We start from the raw sequence: 27,918 nt of genomic DNA on the forward strand, positions 1-27,918 counted from the left end.
TGAAGAGGAGGCGCGCGCCTCACATGAGCGCATCGCATTACATCACTTTGCTACGACGTGATTGGCTGAAGGTCAATGCGTACTTCGCTCGCGGACTATCACAACCATATATCTCGACTCGCACTCGAGATATTATAGCTTTCAAAATTGATTGCAAATACATTTTTGTTTAGTGCCCGTTTTGAGGATGGCCGAGAGCGAGGCAGACACGCCAAGCACCCCGATTGAGTTTGAGAGCAAATACTTCGAGTTTGATGGAGTGCGACTTCCACCCTTCTGCAGAGGAAAGATGGAGGAGATCGCCAACTTCTCCCTCAGAAGTAGCGACATATGGATTGTCACGTATCCCAAGTCAGGTAAACAATATTGGCATGTGTTGATGCTATGCAATACGTTAGTGCAGTACCCTCACTAGATGCAGCATGCTGTAGGCTTGAAAATGCAGGGTCTTAGGTGTAGGTCTATAGTTGCTTAACATTTCTTTCGTCTTATTGTGTCGTGTGTAATAAACGCAAATGTCTCCAGTTGAGTCCTTGTGAGTTTATTATTGCATTGTGTGCTGAGTTTCACTGGCCTATTAGGAAAGTCGTAAATGTTTACCTCTCTCCAAACATAGCCTGCAGCAGGCTAAATAACTTATCATGGGTACCTTCGAGTTACGTTTAACGCCTGCGCACTTCGCATCAATTCGCTGTCTGTTATCCGAGGATACACAGACAATGTATTGAATTTTTAGGCCTCGGGTTACTGTTTACATCCGTCTCTTCCTGTCTCAACCAGCTTGCTTTGCGCATTGCTGTGTTGGTGCGGACCGGGCTACGCGGTGCTTGAGTGTGACGCACTTGTGTGTTGACAACCTGTGCTGGAGCAGAACTCACGGCGCGGGTGGGTACTCCAGGTCACGTGACTAGGTGGACGTAAATATCCGTATTCCCTCGAGTTCATTGTGGGAGTAAAATCTTTCATAGACATATAGAGCAATAGTTCCTTTAACTTATCTGTCCACACAGGATTCCAGCAGTGCCTATATCTGCATCCTCAGGAGTAAATTATAATTGCAGGAGAGAGAAGGAGAGAAGAAGAGAGGTGGGAGCAGTCTGGGTTGCTATGCTCCCTAGGCCTAGAAACAGATGCAGGCTGTCAGTCAGTGATCAGTGATGTTGTTCCCCACAATAGTAGCACTGTAAGGCAGTGAATGTTATTTATAATAAGGGTTACATGGATAGAATCAAACCTCTGAAACACAAATGTCTGGCCCTCCCTCCAGCTAAATATATGACCTAAACCCTCCCTGAATGCTTGGGAAAAAAACGGACCCTCCCCTGTACCCAAAATAAGAATCAAAACAAAGTGGATAGGGCCTCCCGGGTGGCGCAGTGGTTAAGGGCGCTGTACTGCAGCGCCAGCTGTGCCATCAGAGTCTGGGTTCCCGCCCAGGCTCTGTCGTAACCGGCCGCGACCGGGAGGTCCGTGTGGCGACGCACAATTGGCCGGGTTAGGGAGGACTTGGTCGGTAGGGGTGTCCTTGTCTCATCGCGCACCAGCGACTCCTGTGGCGGGCTGGGCGCAGTGTGCGCTAACCAAGGTGGCCAGGTGCACAGTGTTTCCTCTGGCGCATTGGTGCGGCTGGCTTCCGGGTTGGATGTGCGCTGTGTTAAGAAGCAGTGCGGCTTGGTTGTGTGTCTACCGTTTACCCTCACTTCTTGGACAGACCAGGGTCTTAGATATGCAGTTTTAGAAACTGTCCTTCGTCTTGTAAGCATAAAATGGCAACACAGGAATTTTGATAGCGCATAGCTGCAGGCCAGAAGGTTTTGGGTTCGCAGACCACCGTGGACAAGAGTAGGGACGGAGAGATCTCCTTTATAGTAAAAGCATTGCATGAATCTTTCATCGCATAAAAATAACCTTTTATAAACATTTCATGCAATTCTACGCCATTTTACATATTCTGCAGGCCCGAAAGTATGTGAACACCTGCTTATCGACCATCTCATTCCAAAATCATGGGCATTAATATGGAGTTGGTCCCCCCTTTGCTGCTACAACAGTCTCCATTCTTCTGGGAAGGAGGCGGTTTGGAACTCGATAGTGAGTGTAGCAACCGAGGACAGACGAGTTTTACACGCTTCAGCACTCAGCTGTCCTGTTCTGTGAACTTGTGTGGCCTACCACTTCACGGCTGAGCCGTTGTTGTGCCTTTCTACTTTTCTACTTCACAATAGCAGCACTCACAGTTGACCAGGGCAGGTCTGGCAGGGCAGAAATTTGATAAACTGACTTGTTGGAAAGGTGGCATCCTATGGTGCCACTTTGAAAGTCACTGAGCTCTTCAGTAAGGCCATTCTACTGCCAATGTTTGTCTATGGAGATTGCATGGCTGTTTGCTCAGTTTTATACACCTGTCAGCAACGCTTGTGGCTGAAATAGCCGAATCCACTAATTTGAAGGGGTGTCCACATACTTTTGAATATATAGTGTATCTTAGAAATATAACTATGCTCTGTGCTTCTCAGAGCATGCACTTCATAGCCTATAGGCTATGGATCATTTTATTGAGACCACACTAAATATGATGTTGCCTGCCCAGTGGAGAATCAGAGATGAAGGGCAGCATTGGGCACACATCGATACATAGCCCAACATGTAACTAATTCTAAAACACAGAAATATTGAAATTTCATCAGTTACAAATTACATGACCCACCCTTGGACTAAACCCTCCCTTTGACTGAAATTAAAAAGCATGACCCTACCCCATTTTCCTCCAGGTAACCATTCTGTAAATTTCGATCCAGAGTGACGCATTAGTCTAAGGCACTGCATCTCAGTGCAAGAGGCGTCACTACAGTCCCTGGTTCAATTCCAGGCTGTATCATTTCCGTCCATGATTGGGAGTCCCATAGGGCGGCGCACAACTGGCCCAGAGTTGTCCTGGTTTGTCCTGGGTAGGCCATCATTGTAAATAGGAATTTGTTCTTATCTGACTTTCCTAGTTAAATAAAGGTTCAATAAAAATATAGATAAATAAATAACATGCCATTTATAGGGTTTGGAGAGTGGAACGTGAACTATCGGAAAGTTAAGACTAGATAGAGGCAGCATACAGGAGCTATTGAGGGAGAGCACAGTCCTTCCACGTGCAAGCGCACCTAGCCACGAATCTTCCTCAATCATGTCCATGTTGCAATAGGCTCAGGCCCATCAAAGAGAAGAGCGGGAGATACACAATTCCCCAATGTCCACAATGCTTTCGGTGAAAATAAATGATCATTTTCCAAGTCCTGGTAAAATATGTAGTTGGTAAAGACATTGTACACAGGTGGACAGTAGGCTTGGGCAGTATACCGTATATACTATATACCGGGGTATTTGGAAATAGAAACTGGGTTGCTTTTCAATATAGTCAATACCATTTGTAGCAACTTTTTAAGTAAATACCTGCTATCTAACTTCTGCAATGCATTAGGAGATAAAGCAGATCACGTTCTTCATTTCACCTGTCACATTATTTTACATTTTGAAGCTTCTCATAGTTCTCCAGAATGGTTGAGCCAGTCATGTGTTTGTTTGTAAATAGCACAATGGGAGAAAGCAGGAGCAGGTAAGTCCAGCTGTGAATTGACAGGGGTCGCGTTTTATATTCAAAGTCAACAGTGTTTTATTTTGCTTCAACAGAGTGATCAGGGACCAGGGACATGCAACTATAGTTTTCCTTCACAGAAAATACATTAGCGCAGTACATTCAACAGAAAATAGCTTAATATTCATCAGATGACTGCAGAAGTGAGCCACTATTTGGCTGGCAGCCACACAAGTAAATGAGTTTACAATGAAAAAGCAAGATATTTTTTGCAAAAACGATGCATGGCCATCATTTCTAATGTTTATCATAGATATGATGTAGCCATCTACACTTCCTAATGTTTTGATTCATCTTGAGTTTTACCTGAGAAAGGTGCAGAGAAAAGTACCTGAGAAAAAAGCTACACCTCAGGCAGAGCGCTGTCGAGTGATAGAATGCCCATTTATGAATTCTCATTCTCGCTGAGAAGTGTAACTGAAGCACAACATTTGTCTGACTCCGAGCAGAAATTACAAAGAGAAGCATTTTAGATTTGTGAATATATAAAACACAGCAAGAGATATCTTACGTGTTTTATCTTTTCTTCCTGCTGTGAAAAAGTAAGAATTCTGTGTTAAAGCGACCTCTTAAGTTTACCTGGCTAGTTATCTAATTAAGTTAATGAATTAATAAGGTGATGAGGCATCATACTGTGTAAGCCTTCTGCCATATTTGAGAAGTTAAAGCCCTTTGGGTGAGTTATCTGGACAGCTGCCACTGCTGTCTTTTGCTGTCTGCTTCCCCCCCTTCTTCTCTGAGTAGAGCAGGCGACCCCAGACAGACACAGCTTGTATACATGCTGCTTCAGATCAGACAAACATGCATCAAAACTTTGTTCATTTGTACAATGTCTCTCGTTCACATTCGCTTGTAAATGTTCAAATGCACCAAAAATAACATTGAGTATCTTCTACCGATACAGTTGAAGTTGGAAGTTTACATACACCTTAGCCAAATATATTTAAACTCAGTTTTTCACAATTCCTGACATTTAATCCTAGTAAAATCCCTGTTTTAGGTAATTTAGGATCACCACTTTATTTTAAGAATGTGAAAGGTCAGAATAATAGTAGAGAGAATGATTTATTTTAGCTTTCATTTCTTTCATCACATTCTCAGTGGGTCAGAAGTTTACATACATTCAATTAGTATTTGGTAGCCTTTAAATTGTTTAACTTGGGTCAAACAAACATTTATTGTGGAACTGGGATTCCTGGGAGTGCATTCTGATGAAGATCATCAAAGGTAAGTGAATATTTATAATGCTATTTCTGACTTCTCTTGACTACACAACATGGCGGATATTGTTTAGGTTGTTTTGGTCTCTGAGCGCCGTACTCAGATTATAGCATGGTGTGCTTTTTCCGTAAAGTTTTTTTGAAATCTGACACAGCGGTTGCATTAAGGAGAAGTGTATCTGTAATTCCGTGCATAGTAGTTGTATCTTTTATCAATGTTTATTATGAGTATTTCTGTAAATTGACGTGGCTCTCTGCAAAATCACTGGATGTTTTGGAACTACAGAACGTAACACGCCAATGTAAACTGAGATTTTTTTATATAAATATGAACTTTATCGAACAAAACATACATGTATTGTGTAACATGAAGTCCTATGAGTGTCATCTGATGAAGATCATCAAAGGTTAGTGATTCATTTGATCTATATTTCTGCTTTTTGTGACTCCTCTCTTTGGCTGGAAAAAATGGCTGTGTTTTTCTGTGACTTGGCTCTGACCTAACAAAATCATTTGGTTTGCTTTCGCTGTAAAGCCTTTTTGAAATCAGACACTATGTGGGATTAACAAGAAGTGTATCTTTAAAATGGTGTAAATTACTTGAATGTTTGAGGAATTTTAATTATGGGATTTCTGTTGTTTTGAATTTGGCGCCCTGCACTTTCACTGGCTGTTGTCATATCGATCCCGTTAGCGGGATCTCAGCTCAAAGAAGTTCCTGACTGATGTCTTGAGATGTTGCTTCAATATATCCGTATAATTTTCCTACCTCATGATGCCATCTATTTTGTGAAGTGCACCAGTCCCTCCTGCAGCAAAGCACCCCCACAACATGATGCTGACACCCCCGTGCTTCACGGTTGGGATGGTGCTCTTCGGCTTGCAAGCCTCCTCCTTTTTCCTCCAAACATAATGATGGTCATTATGGCCAAACAGTTCTATTTTTGTTTCATCAGACCAGAGGACATTTCTCCAAAAAGCACGATCTTTGTCCCCATGTGCAGTTGCAAACCGTAGTCTGGCTTTTTTATGACGGTTTTGGAGCAGTAGCTTCTTCCTTGATGAGTGGCCTTTCAGGTTATGTCGATATAGGACTCGTTTTACTGTGGATATAGATACTTTTGTACCTGTTTCCTCCAGCATCTTCACAAGGTCCTTTGCTGTTGTTCTGGGATTGATTTGCACTCTTTGCACCAAAGTACATTCATCTTTAGGAGACAGAACACGTCTCCTTCCTGAGCGGTATGACAGCTACGTGGTCCCATGGTGTTTATACTTGCGTACTATTGTTTTTACAGATGAACATGATACCTTCAGGCGTTTGGAAATTGCTCCCAAGAATGAACCAGACTTGTGGAGGTCTACAATGTTTTTCTGAAGTCTTGACTGATTTATTTTGATTTTCCCATGATGTCAAGCAAAGAGGCACTGAGTTTGAAGGTAGGCCGAGAAATACATCTACAGGAACACCTCCAATTGACTCAAATGATGTCAATTAGCCAGAATCTTCTAAAGCCATGACATCATTTTCTGAATTTTTCCAAGCTTTTAAAAGGCACAGTCAACCTAGTGTATGTAAACTTCTGACCCACTGGAATTGCTATACAGTGAATTATAAGTGAAATAATCTGTCTGTAAGCAATTGTTGGAAACATGACTTGTGTCATGCACAAAGTAGATGTCCTAACCAACTTCCCAAAATGAGAGTTTGTTAACAAGAAATTTGTGGAGTGGTTGAAAAACGATTTTTAAAGACTCCAACCTAAGTGTATGTAAACTTCTGACTTCAACTGTATACCTTTATGAGCTGGATTGCCTGATATTGCAATTTTTTTGTTTTTGTGCTCGTTGCATATTTAGCTAGCAGCCTCCTTGGAAATTCGCAAATTCTGTTAGAATTCTGGTATCAGATGCCCAATGGTATGTTTTTACGTTTTTGCCGCCCCCCTTGTGTACTAACCGGTTATACCGTAAATCATGGAATGAGAGAAGGACGGTTTGACGATATGAAAAATCTGGGAACCGCACTCCGTTTATTTATTTAACCTTTTTTTTTTAACCAGGTAGGCTAGTTGAGAACAAGTTCTCATTTACAATTGCGGCCAGGCCAAGAATAAAGCAAAGCAGTTCGACACATACAACAACACAGAGTTACACATGGAATAAACAAACATAAAGTCAATACAGTAGAAAAAAGTCTATATACCGTGTATGCAAATAAGGTAAGATAAGGGAGTTATAGGCCATAGTGGCGAAGTAATTACAATATACCAATTAAACATTGGAGTGAATGATGTGCAGAAGATGAATGCGCAAGTCGAGATACTGGGGTGCAAATGAGAAAGATAAATAAATAAATACAGTATGTGAATGAGGTAGTTGGATGGGCTATTTACAGGTGGGCTATGTACAGGTGCAGTGATCTGTGAGCTGCTCTGACAGCTGGTGCTTAAAGCTAGTGAGGGAGATATGAGTCTCCAGCTTCAGTGATTTTTGACGTTCGTTCCAGTCATTGGCAGCAGAGAACTGGAAGGAAAGGCAACCAAAGTAGGAATTGGCTTTGGGGGTGACTAGTGAAATATACCTGCTGGAGCGAGTGCTACGGGTGGGTGCTGCTATGGTGACCAGTGCGAGGGCCAAGCCAGGGCCAGCCAACGAGAGCGTACAGGTCGCAATGGTGGGTAGTATATGAGGCGTTGGTGACAAAACGGATGGCACTGTGATAGACTGCATCCATTTGTTGAGTAGTGTTGGAGGCTATTTTGTAAATGACATCGCCGAAGTCGAGTATCAGTAGGATAGTCCGTTTTACGAGGGTATGTTTGGCAGCATGAGTGAAGGAGGCTTTGTGCAAAATAGGAAGCCAATTCTAGATTTAATTTTGGATTGGAGATGCTTAATGTGAGTCTCGAAGGAGAGTTTACAGTCTAACCAGACACCTAGGTATTTGTAGTTGTCCAAATATTGTAAGTCAGAACTGTCCAGAGTAGTGATGCTGGACGGGCGGGCAGGTGCGGGCAGCGATCGGTTGAAGAGCATGCATTTAGTTTTGCTTGAATTTAAGAGCAGTTGGAGGCAACGGAAGGAGAGTTGTAATGGCATTGAAGCTCGTCTGGAGGTTAGTTAACACAGTGTCCAAAGAAGGGCCAAAAGTATACAGAATGGTGTCGTCTGCGTAGAGGTGGATCCGAGAATCACCAGCAGCAAGAGCAACATCATTGATGTATACAGAGAAGAGAGTCGGCCCGAGAATTGAACCCTGTGGCATCCCCAATAGAGACTGCCAGAGGTCCAGACAACAGATTTGACACACTGAACTCTATCAGAGAAGTAGTAAGTCGATGAATACGGCTGCACAGTAATGTCTCTTATCAATGGCAGTTATGATATTGTTTAGGACCTTGAGTGTGGCTGAGGTGCACCCATGACCAGCTCTGAAACCAGATTGCTTAGCGGAGAAGGTGCAGTGGGATTCAAAATGGTCGGTAATCTGTTTGTTAACTTGGCTTTCGAATACCTTAGAAAGGCAGGGTAGGATAGATATAGGTCTGTAGCAGTTTGGGTCTAGAGTGTCTTCCCCTTTGAAGAGGGGGATGATCGCGACAGCTTTCTAATCTTTGGGAATCGCAGACGATACGAAAGAGTGGTTGAACAGGCTAGTAACAGGTGTTGTAACGATTTCGGCAGATATTTTTAGAAAGAGGGGTCGAGATTGTCTAGCCCGGCTAATTTGTAGAGGTCCAGATTTTGCAGCTCTTTCAGAACATCAGTTAACTGAATTTGGGTGAAGGAGAAATGGAGGATGCTTGGGCGAGTTGCTATGGGGGTGCCGGGCAGTTGACCGGGGTAGGGGTAGCCAGGTGGAAAGCATGGCCAGCCATAGAAAAATGCTTATTGCACTGCCCAAGTGGACAGTCAATACTGGGGGGCTTAACTTTGTGTTGTTGGGGGGAAGGGGAGAGATCAGATGATTTTGGCTATTCAAATTATGTAATTTCTCATTAAGTTAAGAATATCATTCTGTATCTTAGGGCTAGTGTAATCATGGTTGTGCCTCTTTAACCAGCTCTGAAGGACTTTGTCGTCTTCTGCCTTTTAAAAATTCCTAAAGATTTTCATGTTCTTCCTCATGACCTCTTAAGGCCTCACCCTGTCTTGCGAAGAACGTCACTGAACCTACAATTTTTATCCCGTTTACTACGGGAACGTTATTTTTCCAAAAATGAAAATACTGCCCCCTAGTCACAAAAGGTTAAGGCCTCACCCTGTCTTGCGAAGAACGTCACTGAACCTACAATTTTCAGTAGACAATGTCCTGCTTCCTCTTCTTGTCTGGCTAAAGCAGTAGATAACTGTGAGTCCACAGGGTTTGATTTTTGTGAACTCTTTTAGCATGAGCTGAAAACTTCTCAATAGTCTTCTTCCAATTTCTAAAGCCTGGTGCTAGCTAAGGTTAGCTAAAATTGCCAAACTAGCATTGCAGCATTCAGTGTAAAACTATACTGCACAAAAATATAAACACAACATGTTAAGTGTTGGTCCCATGTTTCATGAGGTGAAATAAAATATCCCAGAAAAGTTCCATACACACAAAAAGCATATTTCTATCAAATTTCTTGCTCCAATTTGTTTACATCCCTGTTAGCGAGCATTTCTTCTTTGCCAAGGTAATCCATCCACCTGACATGTGTGGCATATCAAGAAGCTGATTAAACAGCATGATCATTACACAGGTGCACCTTGTGCTGGGGACAATAAAAGGCAGGGTCTGAGTTTTTGCCAAAGCATGACCTCTTATTAAAAAATAACTTTAAAGAGGCACTGTAATGCAGCCAGGGGGAATCTTGAAACCACTTAGCTTGAAATGACAAAACTATGTCAGCTCACTTCTGGATTACAATAAACTTGGGATGTGGTTGGTTTGACTTTGTGCTGGTGCTGATGTTGATAACTTCTATTTGTTCGGTGGCTCTGCCCCTGTCATCTGTGCTCAACTGGTCCCTGAATTGTGGCTCAGTCCCCTTCAACAAACATGACAAACAGTGTCTTACTTTCTATTGCCAAAATAGTTGGGCCTTTCTATTGCCGAAATATGAATAAACTTAAACAATAATACATCTACAAAGCATGTCTTATAGGACTACATTTAAATATTTAATTTGTGTGTTCACCATTGTTTCTTCACCACTACACTCCAAATTCTCACCTGATGACCTATTTGTCCTCTCCCTGCCTCAACATGGGCAATGCTCTCTCTCTCTCTCGCTCTCTCCACTGACTGTCTCTGTCCCCTGCCATGATAACAATATGAAATCAGAATCTAGGCAACAACTGCTTTGTTTTAGCCGTCGGACTTAGTCAGCAAAGATGAGGAGTTGAACTGATAGTTCCAATCTGTGTGCAATGTAAATTGCTGGTCAAAGTGCTTGACCAGACTGCCTTATAACACAAATTCCAAGTACTCACCTGATGACCTGTTCATCCTCTCCCTGCCACAACATGGGTGGTGCTCTCTCTCTCACTCTCTATTGCCTGTCTTTGAACCGTGCAATAATAATTTGACCAAATACCATTATATGACAAAAATGGCTGACCTGAACAATGATGGGGATAACTTATTAACATGAATTAGATTCTGATTTATTAGCTAAGTAATTTATTTACTGTCTGGCAAAATATGTGTAGCTAGCTAACGGACTACATATTACCAGTCCATTATGAATTGTAGTGTAGTGAGCTAGCTAGCTATGTAGCCATTCATTCTTTTACAATTCTCTGCAAAAAAAATGGTATGTCCTTTTCTTGTCTTTGGCATTGGTACTTCCATTAGGAGCACTAGCTACTTTTTCACAAGGTTTAACACGGACTCACTGAGTGCTGCTCACCTGAAACTGCAGTGGAAAAAGAAAAGATCCAGATACTGTGCTAGCTTTGGTGCTAGGTTAGCTACCTACCTAGCTAAGGTTAGCTAAAATAGCCAAACTAGCATTGCAGAATTCGGTATAAAACTATACTGCACAAAAATATAAACACAACATGTTTAGTGTTGGTCCCATGTTTCATGAGTTGAAATAAAATATCCCCATACATACATACATATACATACACACAAAAAGCAAATTTCTCTCAAATTTTGTGGAGCAATTTGTTTACATCCCTATAGTGAGCATTTCTCCTTTGCCAAGATAATCCATCCGCCTGACAGGTGTGGCATATCAATAAGCTGATTTGTCACACAGCACAATGCAACAGATGTCTCAAGTTTTGAGGGAGCGTGCAATTGGCATGCTGACTGCAGGAATGTCCACCAGAGCTGTTGAATTTAATGTTAATTTCTCTACAATAAGCTGCCTACAACATAGTTTTAGAGAATTTGGCAGTACGTCAAACCGTCCGCACAACTGCAGACCACGTATAGCGTTGTGTGGGCAAGAGGTTTGCTGATTGTGAACAGAGTGCCCCATGGCGTCGGTGGGGTTGTGCCATTCATCCGTCCCCATCACCTCATGTTTCAGCATGATAATGCATGGCCCATGTCGCAAGGATATGTACACAATTCCTGGAAGCTGTAAATGTCCCAGTTCGTCAATGGCCTGCATACTCACCAGACATGTTACCCATTGAGCATGTTTGGGATGCTCTAGATCGACGTGTATGACAGCGTGTTCCAGTTCCCGCCAATATCCAGCAACTTCACACAGCCATTGAAGAGGAGTGGGACAACATTCCACAGGCCACAATCCACAGCCTGATCAACTATATGGGATGGAGATGTGTTGCGCTGCATGAGGAAAATGGTGGTCACACCAGATACTGACTGGTTTTCTGATCCACGCCCCTACCTTTTTATAAGGTATCTGTGACCAACAGATGCATATCTGTATTCCCAGTCATGTGAAATAAATAGATGATGGCCTTTATTTCAATTAACACATTTCCTTATATGAACTATAGCTCAGTAAAATCGTTGAAATTGTTGCATGTTGCATTTATATTTTTGTTCCGTGAAGATCCTCTCCTAACCCCCCCCCCCCCCCCCCCCCCCCCCCTCCCTCTCTCCCTCTCTCCCTCTCTCTCTCTCGCTCTCTCAGGTACCAGTCTCCTTCAGGAAGTTGTGTATCTGGTGAGTCAGGGAGCGGAACCAGATGAGATTGGTCTGATGAACATTGATGAGCAGCTTCCTGTTCTGGAGTACCCTCAGCCTGGCCTAGACATCATACAGGTAGGCCTACAGCACTGAGTATTACTACTGTTCTGGAGTACCCTCAGCCTGGCCTAGACATCATACAGGTAGGCCTACAGCACTGAGTATTACTACTGTCCTGGAGTACCCTCAGCCTGGCCTAGACATCATACAGGTAGGCCTACAGCACTGAGTATTACTACTGTTCTGGAGTACCCTCAGACTGGCCTAGACATTATACAGGTAGGCCTACAGCACTGAGTATTACTACTGTCCTGGAGTACCCTCAGCCTGGCCTAGACATCATACAGGTAGGCCTACAGCACTGAGTATTACTACTGTCCTGGAGTACCCTCAGCCTGGCCTAGACATCATACAGGTAGGCCTACAGCACTGAGTATTACTACTGTCCTGGAGTACCCTCAGCCTGGCCTAGGCATCATACAGGTAGGCCTACAGCACTGAGTATTACTACTGTCCTGGAGTACCCTCAGCTTGGCCTAGACATTATACAGGTAGACCTACAGCACTGAGTATTACCACTGTCCTGGAGTACCCTCAGCCTGGCCTAGACATCATACAGGTAGGCCTACAGCACTGAGTATTACTACTGTCCTGGAGTACCCTCAGCCTGGCCTAGACATCATACAGGTAGGCCTACAGCACTGAGTATTACTACTGTCCTGGAGTACCCTCAGCCTGGCCTAGACATCATACAGGTAGGCCTACAGCACTGAGTATTACTACTGTCCTGGAGTACCCTCAGCCTGGCCTAGACATTATACCGGTAGGCCTACAGCACTGAGTATTACTACTGTCCTGGAGTACCCTCAGCCTGGCCTAGACATTATACAGGTAGGCCTACAGCACTGAGTATTATTACTTCCTGATCCTGAATCACTTCCTTGTAAAACAGACAGGTACAGTTAACCAAAACACTCAGCACACCACATGTAGCACCATGTGGTGATGCAAAGCAAGAAATGGATTAGGTGTTTTTCTGCTCCTTGTTTTATACCGTCTCTATTCCCAATGTTATGATGACGTTTCCTATATTTTCCCAGGAATTGACGTCTCCTCGTCTGATCAAAAGCCACCTGCCCTACCGCTTCCTGCCTACAGCCATGCACAATGGAGAGTCCAAGGTTAGAGTACACTTCAATTGGTTTGTATAATGTTTCCATGTGTTCAATCCTAATTGTCTATGTGGTTCTCCTGTAGGTGATCTACATGGCGAGGAACCCTAAAGATCTTGTGGTGTCTTACTACCAGTTCCACCGCTCCCTCAGAACCATGAGCTACCGCGGAACCTTCCAGGAGTTCTGCAGACGCTTCATGAACGACAAGCGTGAGTGTCAGCGTTCACCGTTCCCCCGCCCAGGTGTGCAGGGGGTGTCTACACTGGACTACTTTTCTTAATGATTATTTAGGTAATAAGTAACTGATCAGACCAGGTTGTGTGACGAGGGAAGAGAAAGCCTAGTCACCTGGGGAAACTCACTAAACTCTGTCCACCTATATATCTCTCCCCTTCTTTTTTCTCTCTGTCTCATAGTGGGATATGGTTCCTGGTTTGAGCACGTGCAGGAGTTCTGGGAGCATCGCATGGACTCAAACGTCCTCTTCCTGAAATATGAAGACATATACAAGGTACAGTGAGTGCCTTGCGAAAGTATTCGGCCCCCTTGAACTTTGCGACCTTTTGCCACATTTCAGGCTTCAAACATAAAGATATAAAACTGTCTTTTTTTGTGAAGAATCAACAACAAGTGGGACACAATCATGAAGTGGAACGACATTTATTGGATATTTCAAACTTTTTTAACAAATCAAAAACTGAAAAATTGGGCGTGCAAAATTATTCAGCCCCCTTAAGTTAATACTTTGTAGCGCCACCTTTTGCTGCGATTACAGCTGTAAGTCGCTTGGGGTATGTCTCTATCAGTTTTGCACATCGAGAGACTGAATTTTTTTACCATTCCTCCTTGCAAAACAGCTCGAGCTCAGTGAGGTTGGATGGAGAGCATTTGTGAACAGCAGTTTTCAGTTCTTTCCACAGATTCTCGATTGGATTCAGGTCTGGACTTTGACTTGGCCATTCTAACACCTGGATATGTTTATTTTTGAACCATTCCATTGTAGATTTTGCTTTATGTTTTGGATCATTGTCTTGTTGGAAGACAAATCTCCGTCCCAGTCTCAGGTCTTTTGCAGACTCCATCAGGTTTTCTTCCAGAATGGTCCTGTATTTGGCTCCATCCATCTTCCCATCAATTTTAACCATCTTCCCAGTCCCTGCTAAAGAAAAGCAGGCCCAAACCATGATGCTGCCACCACCATGTTTGACAGTGGGGATGGTGTGTTCAGCTGTGTTGCTTTTACGCCAAACATAACGTTTTGCATTGTTGCCAAAAAGTTCAATTTTGGTTTCATCTGACCAGAGCACCTTCTTCCACATGTTTGGTGTGTCTCCCAGGTGGCTTGTGGCAAACTTTAAATGACACTTTTTATGGATATCTTTAAGAAATGGCTTTCTTCTTGCCACTCTTCCATAAAGGCCAGATTTGTGCAAGATACGACTGATTGTTGTCTTATGGACAGAGTCTCCCACCTCAGCTGTAGATCTCTGCAGTTCATCCAGAGTGATCATGGGCCTCTTGGCTGCATCTCTGATCAGTCTTCTCCTTGTATGAGCTGAAAGTTTAGAGGGACGGCCAGGTCTTGGTAGATTTGCAGTGGTCTGATACTCCTTCCATTTCAATATTATCGCTTGCACAGTGCTCCTTGGGATGTTTAAAGCTTGGGAAATCTTTTTGTATCCAAATCCGGCTTTAAACTTCTTCACAACAGTATCTCGAACCTGCCTGGTGTGTTCCTTGTTCTTCATGATGCTCTCTGCGCTTTTAACGGACCTCTGAGACTATCACAGTGCAGGTGCATTTATACGGAGACTTGATTACACACAGGTGGATTGTATTTATCATCATTAGTCATTTAGGTCAACATTGGATCATTCAGAGATCCTCACTGAACTTCTGAAGAGAGTTTGCTGCACTGAAAATAAAGGGGCTGAATAATTTTGCACGCCCAATTTTTCAGTTTTTGATTTGTTAAAAAAGGTTTGAAATATCCAATAAATGTCGTTCCACTTCATGATTGTGTCCCACTTGTTGTTGATTCTTCACAAAAAAATACAGTTTTATATCTTTATGTTTGAAGCCTGAAATGTGGCAAAAGGTCGCAAAGTTCAAGGGGGCCGAATACTTTCGCAAGGCACTGTAAAAACAAACGCTTTCCTCCCTAGCTCTCGCTCTCTCCCTCCATCACTCATCTATATCTACTGTCTACCATATATCTAACTAACACCAAACCTTACCAGAACCCCCAGCCTCTATCCTAGAGTGAGTAGTCAGCCGCTAAAACCCACCACAAGATCATTCTGGAAGCCTCTAACAAGCCAAGTTTGGCCCTGCTTTGGGTGGTCCTGCTCTATCCTATCCCAAACCAATGTCACTCTAACTTTACCCATACCACCTAACCCCTATGATAATCGTACCACCCTCAGAGCTACGTGGCAACCAGAGATCCGGTCTATGGAACATAACTGTAACTGTACTCTCACTGGGGCAGAAGGGGGCCAAATCAATAGTGTTTGCTGTTCCAAAGGTCCCTGCAGGGCTGCATTGCACTGACACACACACACACACACACACACACACACACACACACACACACACACACACACACACACACACACACACACACACACACACACACACACACACACACACACACACACACACAACACCTGCCCAGAAACACAGCACGTTCTTATTAGGAATCATTTGCAAACACGAACATTTATACAGTATATACACTAGCAAGCCTTCCAAGACGTGATCTTATTCACTATCACTCAAAGTGACTATCAGTGTTACAACATAGTTACAGCATTGACACTGTTGGGGGCAAGTAGCTCACCTTTCTTAGAAAGCAAACAGGTTACAGTTTCTCTCAATCGCATACAAGCATTTTTTTTTTTACATTGTTGTCGACTTCCCAAATAGAGTTAAAAAGAGAGATAACTCTGTGGCCTTTTGCAAAAGAGTGAATGCGTTTTAGGAAATGTAGTTGCCTCCTCAAAACATAAATACATCCATCAAAATGACATTATACCGTCAACATTCCAGATTGATTGAAAAAGAACACGACTGCCTGCAAAAAGATAAACGTTACCATACTTATCTATTGAGTCCCAGCAGACAAAACAGAAAGTTAAAAAAAAAAAAAAGTTAAATCCAAGTAGATCAATACGTTTTCTTTACAGTCACTAAAAAGGAAGTACAACTATCCAAAGGTGCAGAATTATGGGCTATTACTCTCCTTTTATGCATATTACACCAAACAATTTCATACACAAATATTATTCCTGATTAAAAAAAAATAGAAGAAATAAGCACATTCATCGGTATTATCACAATGCAGTTCCATGTATTCAATACAAAGGCTAGTTTGCTCATTGCTATATAGACTTTCCATTGGTGCGCAGAAACACTATCCGCAAGTTTCCTCCGACACATTGGTGGGGCTGGCTTCCGGGTTATTCGAGCAGTGCAGCTTGGCAGGGTCGTGTTTAAAAAGGGCGCGCAGCTCTTGACCTTCGCCTCTCCCGAGCCGTAGGAGAGTTGCAGCTATGAGATGAGACAAGACTGTAACTACCAATTGGATATCACAAAATGGGGGAGGAAAAAAAGGGTAAAAAATGTAATTAATAAATGCAAATACAAAAGGTGAATACAATGGAGGAACACAACTATGAATGTACAGGCCTCAATCATCACCATAGCAAAGCTCTTTCAAAGTTCACAATGTGGAAGATGATGACTTATGGGTAACCCAACTTCATGCTCTGCATCTCTGCATGTCAACAATATTGTAACAATTAGACAGTCCCCATTTCCTCGATCTTTCCATACACTGTTATTATATTGTACATGGTATGACACTGATGGGCTGATTGTGTCAATGGGTGGGTGTAGCTGGTGCATGGAAGTCAGGCGCAGGAGAGCAGAGATGAGTGGACAAAGCACTTTACTCAGGCAATGATTAAAACAGGACGTAACCGCGTCACAAAAACAAATGCCCAAAGAACAAGTGAGGCAGCACAAAGTACATACAACCAAGTACAATGTACCGGCTGCCACAAAGCACGGGTACACAACAAAACCCCGGGGTACACCAGCCGGAAGCGTTTTGTGCAGTAGTATTTACTGACTGCCGGAAACAGTGAAAAACAATTGCACACGTTTCTCTTCTGACGAAAACAATGATTATATTCCATGAACAAAACTTAACAGTGGCTTTTGTGTTCACTGATGACAAAAGTTGGTCTAAGAACTGCAAGTCAGTAACTAAGGCAAGAACATGATCAGTTCTGTAAAGGTATTTGAGCGTTTGATCATTGCTTTTCTGCTGTAGACACGTTACAGCACAGATCCAAAAATGGCTTGTGCGCAACTGAGATAAACAGTAACATGTGTATCAAGGGTATTTGCTGAGCAAGTGTGTTATATAAGGATTTCTATAGAAAGAAAAAAGGAACTGTGGTCAAAGTTTATAACCGTCCACATAGGCAGACAGACATTCAGCCTCTTTATAGCAAGGCAATGAAACTCCAATGTATAACCGCTAGATAACGCATAGAAGGATCCGTACACGTGTCTAGATGACATAACCAGATGTTCGGAGTCAGAGTTCAACCCCCACTCTGTCTGAGATGTAGGGGAGAGTGGAGTAAGTTGAGCCGCTTTTTACATTCAGCATCACTCCGTCAAGGGAGAAATATAGTATTCTTTCTAACAAAGATTTTTTTACATTAGATTCCAGGATGTTGTGTATCCCTGGAAATAATCAGAATACTTGTAAACATTACAGTTTTGAAAACATAGCTTGTCCAAAAAAAGGGGTCTCTTGGCTCAATTTACCTCATACCCCAGGGTAAGATGGACAAGCAGAACAGGGTATGTTAAGACGCCTACAAATGTCTGTACTGAATTAAATATTACCACTACTGTTTTATAACCATGTCTATATTTATTTTCCAAACAAAATTCAACATAATCACTTTTAGTCTTTTAATCATTTGAAGCATATTTTAACACAGACTTATCACCTAACAAACATGTTGTACTTCTTACCACTGTTAACTCATATCCCAGCGATAATGTCTTATATTTCTGTTCAGCATATTTTAACACAGACTTATCACCTAACAAACATGTTGTACTTCTTACCACTGTTAACTCATATCCCAGCGATAATGTCTTATATTTTTGTTCAGCATATTTTGTAAAATGATACATTTTGCGTATGGTTTCCTAGAAACAAGAAAACCATACCCCTTTGGCTCAACTTACCTCACTCCCCCTATAAATGCAGCCCTTGTCACAGTGGTGTGACAGTGGTGTGACTGCGTTGTGTGTGGAATAGAATGTACTGCAACCCGCCTTTTAAGAAGACACTATCAAATTCTAGCTCATAGGTCATTTCGGAGTGATAAGAAGAGATCATTTGGTACAGTCACCTCATAAATGATTGGCACTCTTGATAAAGATGAGCAAAAAAGACTGTATAAAATAAATACAAATACTGAGCTATATGGTGTACTCCAAAAAAATGTATTATTTTATATTGCTCAGAGAAATAGATTTTGTTTAACAAGTAATTTCTCAAATAAATACGTAGTTGTCAAAATGATTGGCCCCCCTAAATATATATTTTATTTTTATTAATCTACATTAACATTCAACTTTTTAAATTTAGTTAAGCTTAAAGCGCAATCAGCAGTAGAAACAATAACAAAGCCGTCTCCCCACCCCTGATTTTGGTAAAAAGCTGAGGGATGGGGCTGGAGAAATGTCACCACTCTGAAATTCATAGACAAGGCTATGGATGCAAGGAAGACGGTCCATGGTATCAACATTATATTTTTAATCATGTTTTGGGGCAATATAGTGTTTGTTAAAGATGTATTTGTTTACAAAAAAAGTAAAACAAGTTTATATATTGGTGTCTGATGGAATACGGCAGTTGAACTAAGCCCATGAGGCATTTCTAAGTTATATTCTTCAATAATCAATGGGTACATACAGTGGAGCAAAAAAGTATTTAGTCAGCCACCAATTGTGCAAGTTCTCCCACTTAAAAAGATGAGAGAGGCCTGTAATTTTCATCATAGGTACACTTCAACTATGACAGACCAAATGAGAAAAAAAATCCAGAAAATCACATTGTAGGATTTGTTATGAATTCATTTGCAAATTATGGTGGAAAATAAGTATTTGGTCACCTACAAACAAGCAAGATTTCTGGCTCTCACAGACCTGTAACTTCTTCTTTAAGAGGCTCCTCTGTCCTCCACTCGTTATCTGTATTAATGGCACCTGTTTGAACTTGTTATAAGTATAAAAGAGACCTGTCCACAACCTCAAACAGTCACACTACAAACTCCACTATGGCCAAGACCAAAGAGCTGTCAAAGGACACCAGAAACAAAATGGTAGACCTGCACCAGGCTGGGAAGACTGAATCTGCAATAGGTAAGCAGCTTGGTTTGAAGAAATCAACTGTGGGAGCAATTATTAGGAAATAGAAGACATACAAGACCACTGATAATCTCCCTCGATCTGGGGCTCCACGCAAGATCTCACCCCGTGGGGTCAAAATGATCACAAGAACGATGGGCAAAAATCCCAGAACCACACGGGGGGACCTAGTGAATGACCTGCAGAGAGCTGGGACCAAAGTAACAAAGCCTACCATCAGTAACACACTACGCCGCCAGGGACTCAAATCCTGCAGTGCCAGATGTGTCCCCCTGCTTAAGCCAGTACATGTCCAGGCCCGTCTGAAGTTTGCTAGAGAGCATTTGGATGATCCAGAAGAAGATTGGGAGAATGTCATATGGTCAGATGAAACCAAAATATAACTTTTTGGTAAAAACTCAACTCGTCGTGTTTTGAGGACAAAGAATGCTGAGTTGCATCCAAAGAACACCATACCTACTGTGAAGCATGGGGGTGGAAACATCATGCTTTGGGGCTGTTTTTCTGCAAAGGGACCAGGACGACTGATCTGTGTAAAGGAAAGAATGAATGGGGCCATGTATCGTGAGATTTTGAGTGAAAACCTCCTTCCATCAACAAGGGCATTGAAGATGAAACGTGGCTGGGTCTTTCAGCATGACAATGATCCCAAACACACCGCCCGGGCAACGAAGGAGTGGCTTCGTAAGAAGCATTTCAAGGTCCTGGAGTGGCCTAGCCAGTCTCCAGATCTCAACCCCATAGAAAATCTTTGGAGGGAGTTGAAAGTCCGTGTTGCCCAGCAACAGCCCCAAAACATCACTGCTCTAAGGAGATCTGCATGGAGTAATGGGCCAAAATACCAGCAACAGTGTGTGAAAACCTTGTGAAGACTTTCAGAAAACATTTGACCTCTGTCATTTCCAACAAAGGGTATATAACAAAGTATTGAGATAAACTTTTGTTATTGACCAAATACTTATTTTCCACCATCATTTGCGAATAAATTCATTAAAAATCCTACAATGTGATTTTCTGGATTTTTTTCTTTAATTTTGTCTGTCATAGTTGATGTGTACCTATGATGAAAATTACAGGCCTCTCTCATCTTTTTAAGTGGGAGAACTTGCACAATTGGTGGCTGACTAAATACTTTTTTGCCTCACTGTATAATGAATTCAGAAGTCCAAGAATGGATGTAGCAACTGCTGATTACCTCTTTAAGGAACTGTATTGTGGCCTTCCATGGCTTCCTGTTTCACTGGGGTGTAAACATGAGGTAACATGCATGTAAAATGCCAATAATTTTGGAGGAGACTAAATATAGTTACTATTTTATTTGAATTTCTGTCTCTCTCTCCCCTCTCTCTCTCCAGGACCTGGGGACGTTGGTGGGGAAGCTGGCAAGGTTCCTGGGTGTCTCGTGTGACAAGGCCCAGCTGGAGACCATGGTGGAGAGCTGCAACCAGCTCATAGAGCAGTGCTGCAACTCAGAGGCCCTCTCCATCTGCAGGGGTGAGACCCTCTCCATCTGCAGGAGGGAGCGAGGGGGGAGGGATGGGGGAGAGAGATGGAGGTAGAGAAATAGAGGTGGTAGAGAGAGAAGGAAGGGAGGGAGGGAGGGAGAAAGAGGGAGCAAGAGATATAGGGGAGTGGGAGAGAGATAGGGAAGGACAGAGGTAGAGAGCGAGGAAGAGAAAGAGAGGGATAGAGGGAAGGAGGATAAGGAGGAAAGGAAACGGAAGTGAGGGTTAGTCAGTCACTAAAGAAGAGATTTCCGAATATCTCCCAACGACAGAGTTGAATAAGTAAAGAGATCTGTAAGGTTACTGAAGCATTGCGTGCTTTGTGCCGTAAAGTGAATGGAAGGGGTGAAGGCTGTGTGCCGAGAGGGACAGTAACCTAACATGTGTACTGTATGTCAACTCCAACCTTTACACAGACAGACACACACACACACACACACACACACACACACACACTGTACTTTGTGTACTGTATTTGCTAAACTGATGTGACCAGACTCCCTCTAGCCCCATTCATGGCTTTGCTGCTCGTATCATATACATTGTTTAGGCTACTATTAGACACTCACAAGCCTAGACACAAGCATGCTTGCAGTGCATGACATGGTGTTACTCAGATAGAAGAGGGGGAACAGAGAGGGAGAGAGGGAATGACAGACAGAGAGAGACAAAGAAAGAGGATATCAGAACGGAGTGTGTGAGCCTCAGCCGTACATCAAAATACAGAAACCTGGTATGTGTCCACTGCTGTATGCATACGGATGCACACTCTTCAAAGCATATCGAATTTGTTCATATGGCTTTATAGCTGTGCTAACCCTGGGGGAGTGTATGTATCGGCTGGCTGAGGATGAGTCAACCTAGACCAGATTTGCATGTAGGCTATGTAGTACAGTTACATAATATGCGTTTGTGTGTAGTCTATATCTTTAAGCAATGATCCAGGGCCAGTTTAGTTGTTTGGCTCATAATGGGTGAAGGTTAGCACTGGTTTGCGGAAGGCTGATCCTGGGTCTGTTAGGGGTAGAGAGTAACTAGAGCTTTATTGTCGCAAACCACAGATCATGAATCAGATGTACATACCCCAGCAGTAACATAAACCTTCAAAGGAACAGGGAATATCTCACTGGACCATTCATTAAGGGCATTTCCATACACTCCTATTTTTGCTCTGCAATGCCACCCTGTGGTTAAATATAGTAATTACAGCTCAGTGATTTCTGGCACAAGGAGTTGAACCTTACTGTTCAGTTTGGAAATCCATTCACATTTGTTGTACTTTTTCTTGCATTATGATTTGTGAATGTCATTTTAATTATAATTATGATTCCATTTTTCATGTTGATTGTTGTAGATTTTTGTTATGTTGTTTTTTCTTATGATTTGTTGTCAGATTTGTCTTGTTTTCTCCATATTCTGTTTCTTGTAGTGCATGGACCCTAGCCTCTGACCTGGTGCTGGTCTAACACACAGCTCTGAGCTAATAGGGCCATAAACACACATTCCTATACACACTACTGGAGGACAGGTGAGTCCATGTCTGTAGACATAGGCATACGTACATAGGCCCAAAATGATTGGCACTCTTGACAGATGAGCAAAAAAGACTGTATCAAATAAATAATACAAATAATACAAATACTTATATGGTATACTCCAGAAATTGGGGAAATTATTTTATGGTAATAGCATTTTTCAGAGAAAGAGATTTTGTTTAATATTTTTTTCTCTCAAAAAGATAGGGGTCAAAATGATTGGCACCCCTGATTTCAACACCTTTCAATACTTCACCTTGTGCGGTTATCGGCCCTGAGCCTTTTTCTAAAATGTTTTATGAGATTGGAGGACACATTTGGCGTGATCTTAGACCATTCCTCCATACAGAATCTTTCCAGATCCTTGATATCCTTCATCTGTGCTTATGGACGGCCCTCTTCAATTCAAACCACAGGTTTTCAATGGGGTTCAAATCCGTAGACTGAGATGGCCATTGAAGTATTCAGACCCCTTAACTTTTCCCACATTTTCGTACGTTAAAGCCTTATTCTAAACTGTATTAAATCGTTTTTTCCCCCTCATCAATCTACACACAATACCCCATGATGACAAAGCAAAAACGGAAATATGATATTTACATTAGTATTCAGACCCTTTACTCAGTAATGTGTTGAAGCACCTTTGGCAGTGATTACAGCCTCGAGTCTTCTTGGGTATGACGCTACAACCTTGGCACACCTATATTTGGGGAGTTTCTCCCATTCTTCTCTGCAGATCATCTCAAGCTCTATCAGGTTGGATGGGGCGCTGCAGAGAAGGTTGAAGGTTCTCCCATCTCTACAGAGGAACTCTAGAGCTCTGTCAGAGTGACCATCGGGTTCTTGTTTCACCTCCCTGACCAAGGCCCGTCTCCCCTGATTGCTCAGTTTGGCTGGACGGCCTGCTCTAGATAGAGTTGGTGGTTCCAAACTTCTTCCATTTAAGAATGATGAAGGCCAATGTGTTCTTGGTGACCTTCAATGCCCCCAGATCTGTGCCTCGACACAATCCTGTCTCTGAGCTCTGCGGACATCATGGCTTGGTTTCTGCTCTGACATGTACTGTCAACTGTGGGACCTTATATAGACGGGCGTGTGCCTTTACAAATCATGTGCAATCAATTGAATTTACCACAGCCGGACACCAATCAAGTTGTAGAAACATCTCAAGGATGATCAATGGAAACAGGATGCAGCTGAGCTCAATTTCTAAAAACATGTTTTTGTTTTGTCATTATGGGGTATTGTGTGAGGATTGAGGAGGACAATTTATTTTTTAGAATGAGGCTGTAACGTAACAAAATGTGGAAAAAGTGAAGGGGTCTGAATAGTTCCTGAATACACTGTATGTACATATCTACCTCCATTACCTCGAACCCCTGCACACCGACCCGGTACTGGTACCCTGTGTATATAGCAAAGTTATTGTGACTCATTGTGGATCTATTCCATGTGTTATTATCTTCTACTATTGTTTCTATTTTCACTCTGCATTGTTGAGAAGGGCCGCAAGCATTTAACTTCAATTCTACACCTGTTGTTTACCAAGCGTGTGACAAATGACATTTTATTTTTTTGATTTGATTTGATTACCTGCAGTAAAATATGCTGTTGTATCTTTGACGTTATGGGGCTATTTTGCTCAATATAACTTGTTGAACAAAATCTCTTTCTCTGAGCAATTGTATTAGTGTAAAATAATATCATTTCCCACACAAAAATATGCGTACAATATAGTTCCGTATTTGTATTATTTATTTTATACAGTCTTTTTTCTCATCTCTATGGAGGGTGATTTATGGACCTCACTGTACACGGTTGGGAGTCATAAGGAAGCATGGATAGCCTACGAGCTGAACAATATGCAATAAAGAAGATTTCAAAATGATAACATTCATATCGACTACTGACCACTCCTCTTGGTCATTCGTCTCATTCATAGCTAAAAACCGAAGTGATGTATGGTCATGTGACTCTTTCTTCTGTCAGGTCGCGTGGGACTGTGGCAGGACATCTTCACCGTGTCTATGAACGACAAGTTTGACACGGTGTATAGACAGAAGATGGGCAAGTCTGACCTGACCTTTGACTTCGGCCTGTGAGGACCGGATCGACTGACCACAACGACACGAACACGGACTTACACTCCTCCTCCTGCTGCCTAAACACCGTACACTCCTCTGCCTCTCTTCATCACTCAATAAATCAATCAATCAATGAATCAATCAAACAATCACGTTTTAGATATACTGTATAACGCTGTATGAATGCTATGGTGGGGAATCATAAGTCCAGCCCAGAGTCAAGTATAGAGACCCCCCCATGACGGCCCTTTGATACAGAGCAAGTGTTCCGTTTTAGCTGTATCCAGGTCAGTTCCTATTTGACCTAGTCCTTCATTTTAGCACACGTTTTTCACTTTCAGTACATTACATAGCTTGTTTGTTACAAAAAGGCTTTCAATGGGCATTAGCTTAATCAGCACTAGACTTTTTGTATCAGCCTTTCTTGCCGAGGTGAATGGGGAATGTGTGTGTGTGCGTGTGTGTGTGTACATGCTCGTGTGTGAGCAAAATCACAAAAATGACACATCACAACTGCCTTTTATATCAGTTCTGTTTGTTTCTGCTGCTAAAGTGATGCCTTTCTCTGTCCTCAGACCCATAGCCACCTATAGAGTTACTGTACCACACTGAAACAACAGAGTATCCCTCCATGTTACCAGCATTCTCTGTGTGCTCTCCCCCAAGTACATGTAGCCCCTTTTCTCTTCCATTGCTTGCATCTCTTTCTCTCCTCCTCCTCCGCCTCCCCCTCCTCCCTGCTGTAAATGCCCCCAGAGAGACCAGTAGACCCCCCAACCCCCATCCCCTCTGCTCTGCTGGACACTTGTGAATGTCTTCATTGATGTGGATGTAACAACCTCAACCCCTCCCACAGGCTCAGTTCTGTGCTTTAGGACATCCCTCTTTCATTCTTTCTCTCTCTGTTTCTCTCACTCTGTATCTCTCTCTCTCTCTCTCTCTCTCTCTCTCTGTTTCTCTCACTCTGTCTGTATCTCTCTATCGATTCAATTCAATTGGCTTTAGATACATGTGTTTACATTGCCAAAGCAAGTGGAATAGACAATAAACCAAAAGGGAAATAAACTCTCTTGTCAGCTTTTTCTCTCATTCTCTCTGTTTACGACCATTGGCAATCCTGCTGCAGCCCATCTCTACAAGGGTAATGGTGTGCACTTTTGTTTGGTTTTTATATGCCTGTAGGGTTGTCCTAACCTGGGCATAATGCATCGTACTTTACATGCTTGCTTGCTGGTTTATTAATAAAGTTATGTCTTCAGGACATTTGTGTTGTGTGTGATGTCTTCAATGCACTTGCATTACTAGCTAGCAATTGAGTCAAGGTATAAATGTTGGTACTTCCGTTGACAACCTCCCTCTGCTCAAGCCATGTGGTTCCCTCTCAACTGTTGCACACTCAAAACGCTCACCTCTGGTTGAAGCTCGTAGTCCACACCTACTATTATCATATGCTGTAGCTGTTATATTTGACTATTGATCGTTTTGCTTTTTCAAGCGCTTTGAGATGATTTTTTTAAATGAAAAGCGCTATAGAAGTTGAATATATGATTATTATTTGTATTATTACTTCAATAAGCTACAAGTTAACACTAGGTCTAACAACTCTAGACATCGACAGTATCACCATAGTCTTTATCACTAATCACATGGGATGTGTTTACTGTTGAGTGAGGGTCTACTAATCTGGATGAAGAATATTTAGCTTGAAGTAGAGGCAAAGGCATGATGGAAATTCCTGACATAACTTCTATCCAATCATAAACAATAGCGGGAGGAGTCTGGAACTATAGAACGCTGCCGATATATCTCTATGACAACCACAACGCGTTCTCTGCGTTCTCCTGCGCTTCTACGAAGCTCTCCAAAGAAACCGAGGGAAAACTCAGGTCAGACTCAGAGAGCAACAATTTCAATCGATCCAGAGCTACATGACATAAAGAAAGAGGGTAACTATAACATTCAATCAGCAACCACATTAGTTGTCCTAGTGCTACATGATACAATGAAAAGGACAAATAATATTGCAACAATTCGCAATAATCTAAACTTTAGCACTAACTTCAAAGGAATAGTTTTAATTTAATTGTAGCAGGCTACATTTCTTCCTGCCCCTTTTCATCGGTGCTTTTTTAATTACAGCTTTAAATTAATCAAGCAAAGTCAAATAAAACATTTAGAAGAAACAAGCATTTAAATTGGAGAGATCACAGAATCTAATTTAGATATGTCTAAATTACAAACGGTACTTTCCATTCAAGTGAAAATTCATAAATTCATTTGTGACATAATTTGCATAAAACAACACAAACATTTTAGTAAACATTTACCCTTTTAATAATCTAAGCAGTAGGCAAATATGTAAATGTTGTGATTAACCTTGGGGCGTCTTCAAAGTTTATGCTAATTATGAAAAGGTTAATTTGAAGTAAAATAATAATAGCCTTTTATGTTTAAATTCTGCTCTCATCCCGACGAAAAATGTTTCCTATTGCTGTTGCTTTGATTGACTGAGAGAAGTTGGCAACCATCTCCTCTACATGGTGCGTGCCTGATATCTAAACACACAATTCAAATAGAATAGTAGCCTAGAGTTGATTTATGATGTGTTTGCGTTGGGAAGAGCAAGACACTGTAAACAATACTCATGTGATGCAGGAACAGAACAAACACCCTGCTCTCATGAACTATTTCACCTGTCTCACACACACACACACACACACACACACACACACACACACACACACACACACACACACACACACACACACACACACACACACACACACACACACACACACACACACACACACACACACACACACACACCAGAAGAGTAACGTATGCATCACACCTTTGATTTACCACCCTTCTCTCTCCCATGTCCCCACAGCTCCACCGGAGGCAGAAGGTATGAGACAGACAGCCCCTGTGGTGCCCCTCGACCTCAGTCTGGGGGACCTGACTCTCATGCCCCGAGGACTGGTCATCACCCCGCACCAATGACAATAGGATTTGGCAAGACAGCACAAACAGATCTGTGACCTGTGGGGTATACTACAAAACAGGTTCAATGAGTTAGCCAGCTAACTTGCCTAAATATTCTGGGAAAAGGTAGATTAGTAGACTATAGAGTTAGGACCCTGG

At 42.3% G+C, this 27,918-nt stretch overlaps 1 protein-coding gene across 3 annotated transcripts; it reads left to right on the plus strand.

Moving 5' to 3' along the window:
• LOC139378666 (sulfotransferase 4A1-like) lies at positions 1-26,035 on the plus strand. 3 transcript variants are annotated; one of them, XR_011628316.1, is made up of 8 exons: positions 1-356; positions 11,955-12,085; positions 13,111-13,191; positions 13,268-13,394; positions 13,602-13,696; positions 21,006-21,144; positions 22,585-22,683; positions 24,680-24,762. XR_011628316.1 is itself a non-coding variant. In XM_071121049.1 (7 exons), exons 1-7 carry the CDS (start codon positions 188-190, stop codon positions 24,790-24,792), a joined length of 855 nt encoding a protein of 284 aa, XP_070977150.1. In that variant the 5' UTR covers positions 1-187; the 3' UTR covers positions 24,793-26,035. The 3 variants fall into 3 exon arrangements, 2 of the variants coding, with proteins under 2 accessions (XP_070977150.1, XP_070977151.1); XM_071121049.1 differs by lacking the exon at positions 22,585-22,683 and having other exon boundaries at positions 24,680-26,035; XM_071121050.1 differs by lacking the exon at positions 24,680-24,762 and having other exon boundaries at positions 22,585-22,771.
• Positions 26,036-27,918: the final 1,883 nt, after the last annotated feature.

Source organism: Oncorhynchus clarkii, chromosome 21 (assembly GCF_045791955.1).
Source record: "Oncorhynchus clarkii lewisi isolate Uvic-CL-2024 chromosome 21, UVic_Ocla_1.0, whole genome shotgun sequence".
NCBI classification, from domain to species: Eukaryota; Metazoa; Chordata; class Actinopteri; order Salmoniformes; family Salmonidae; genus Oncorhynchus; species Oncorhynchus clarkii.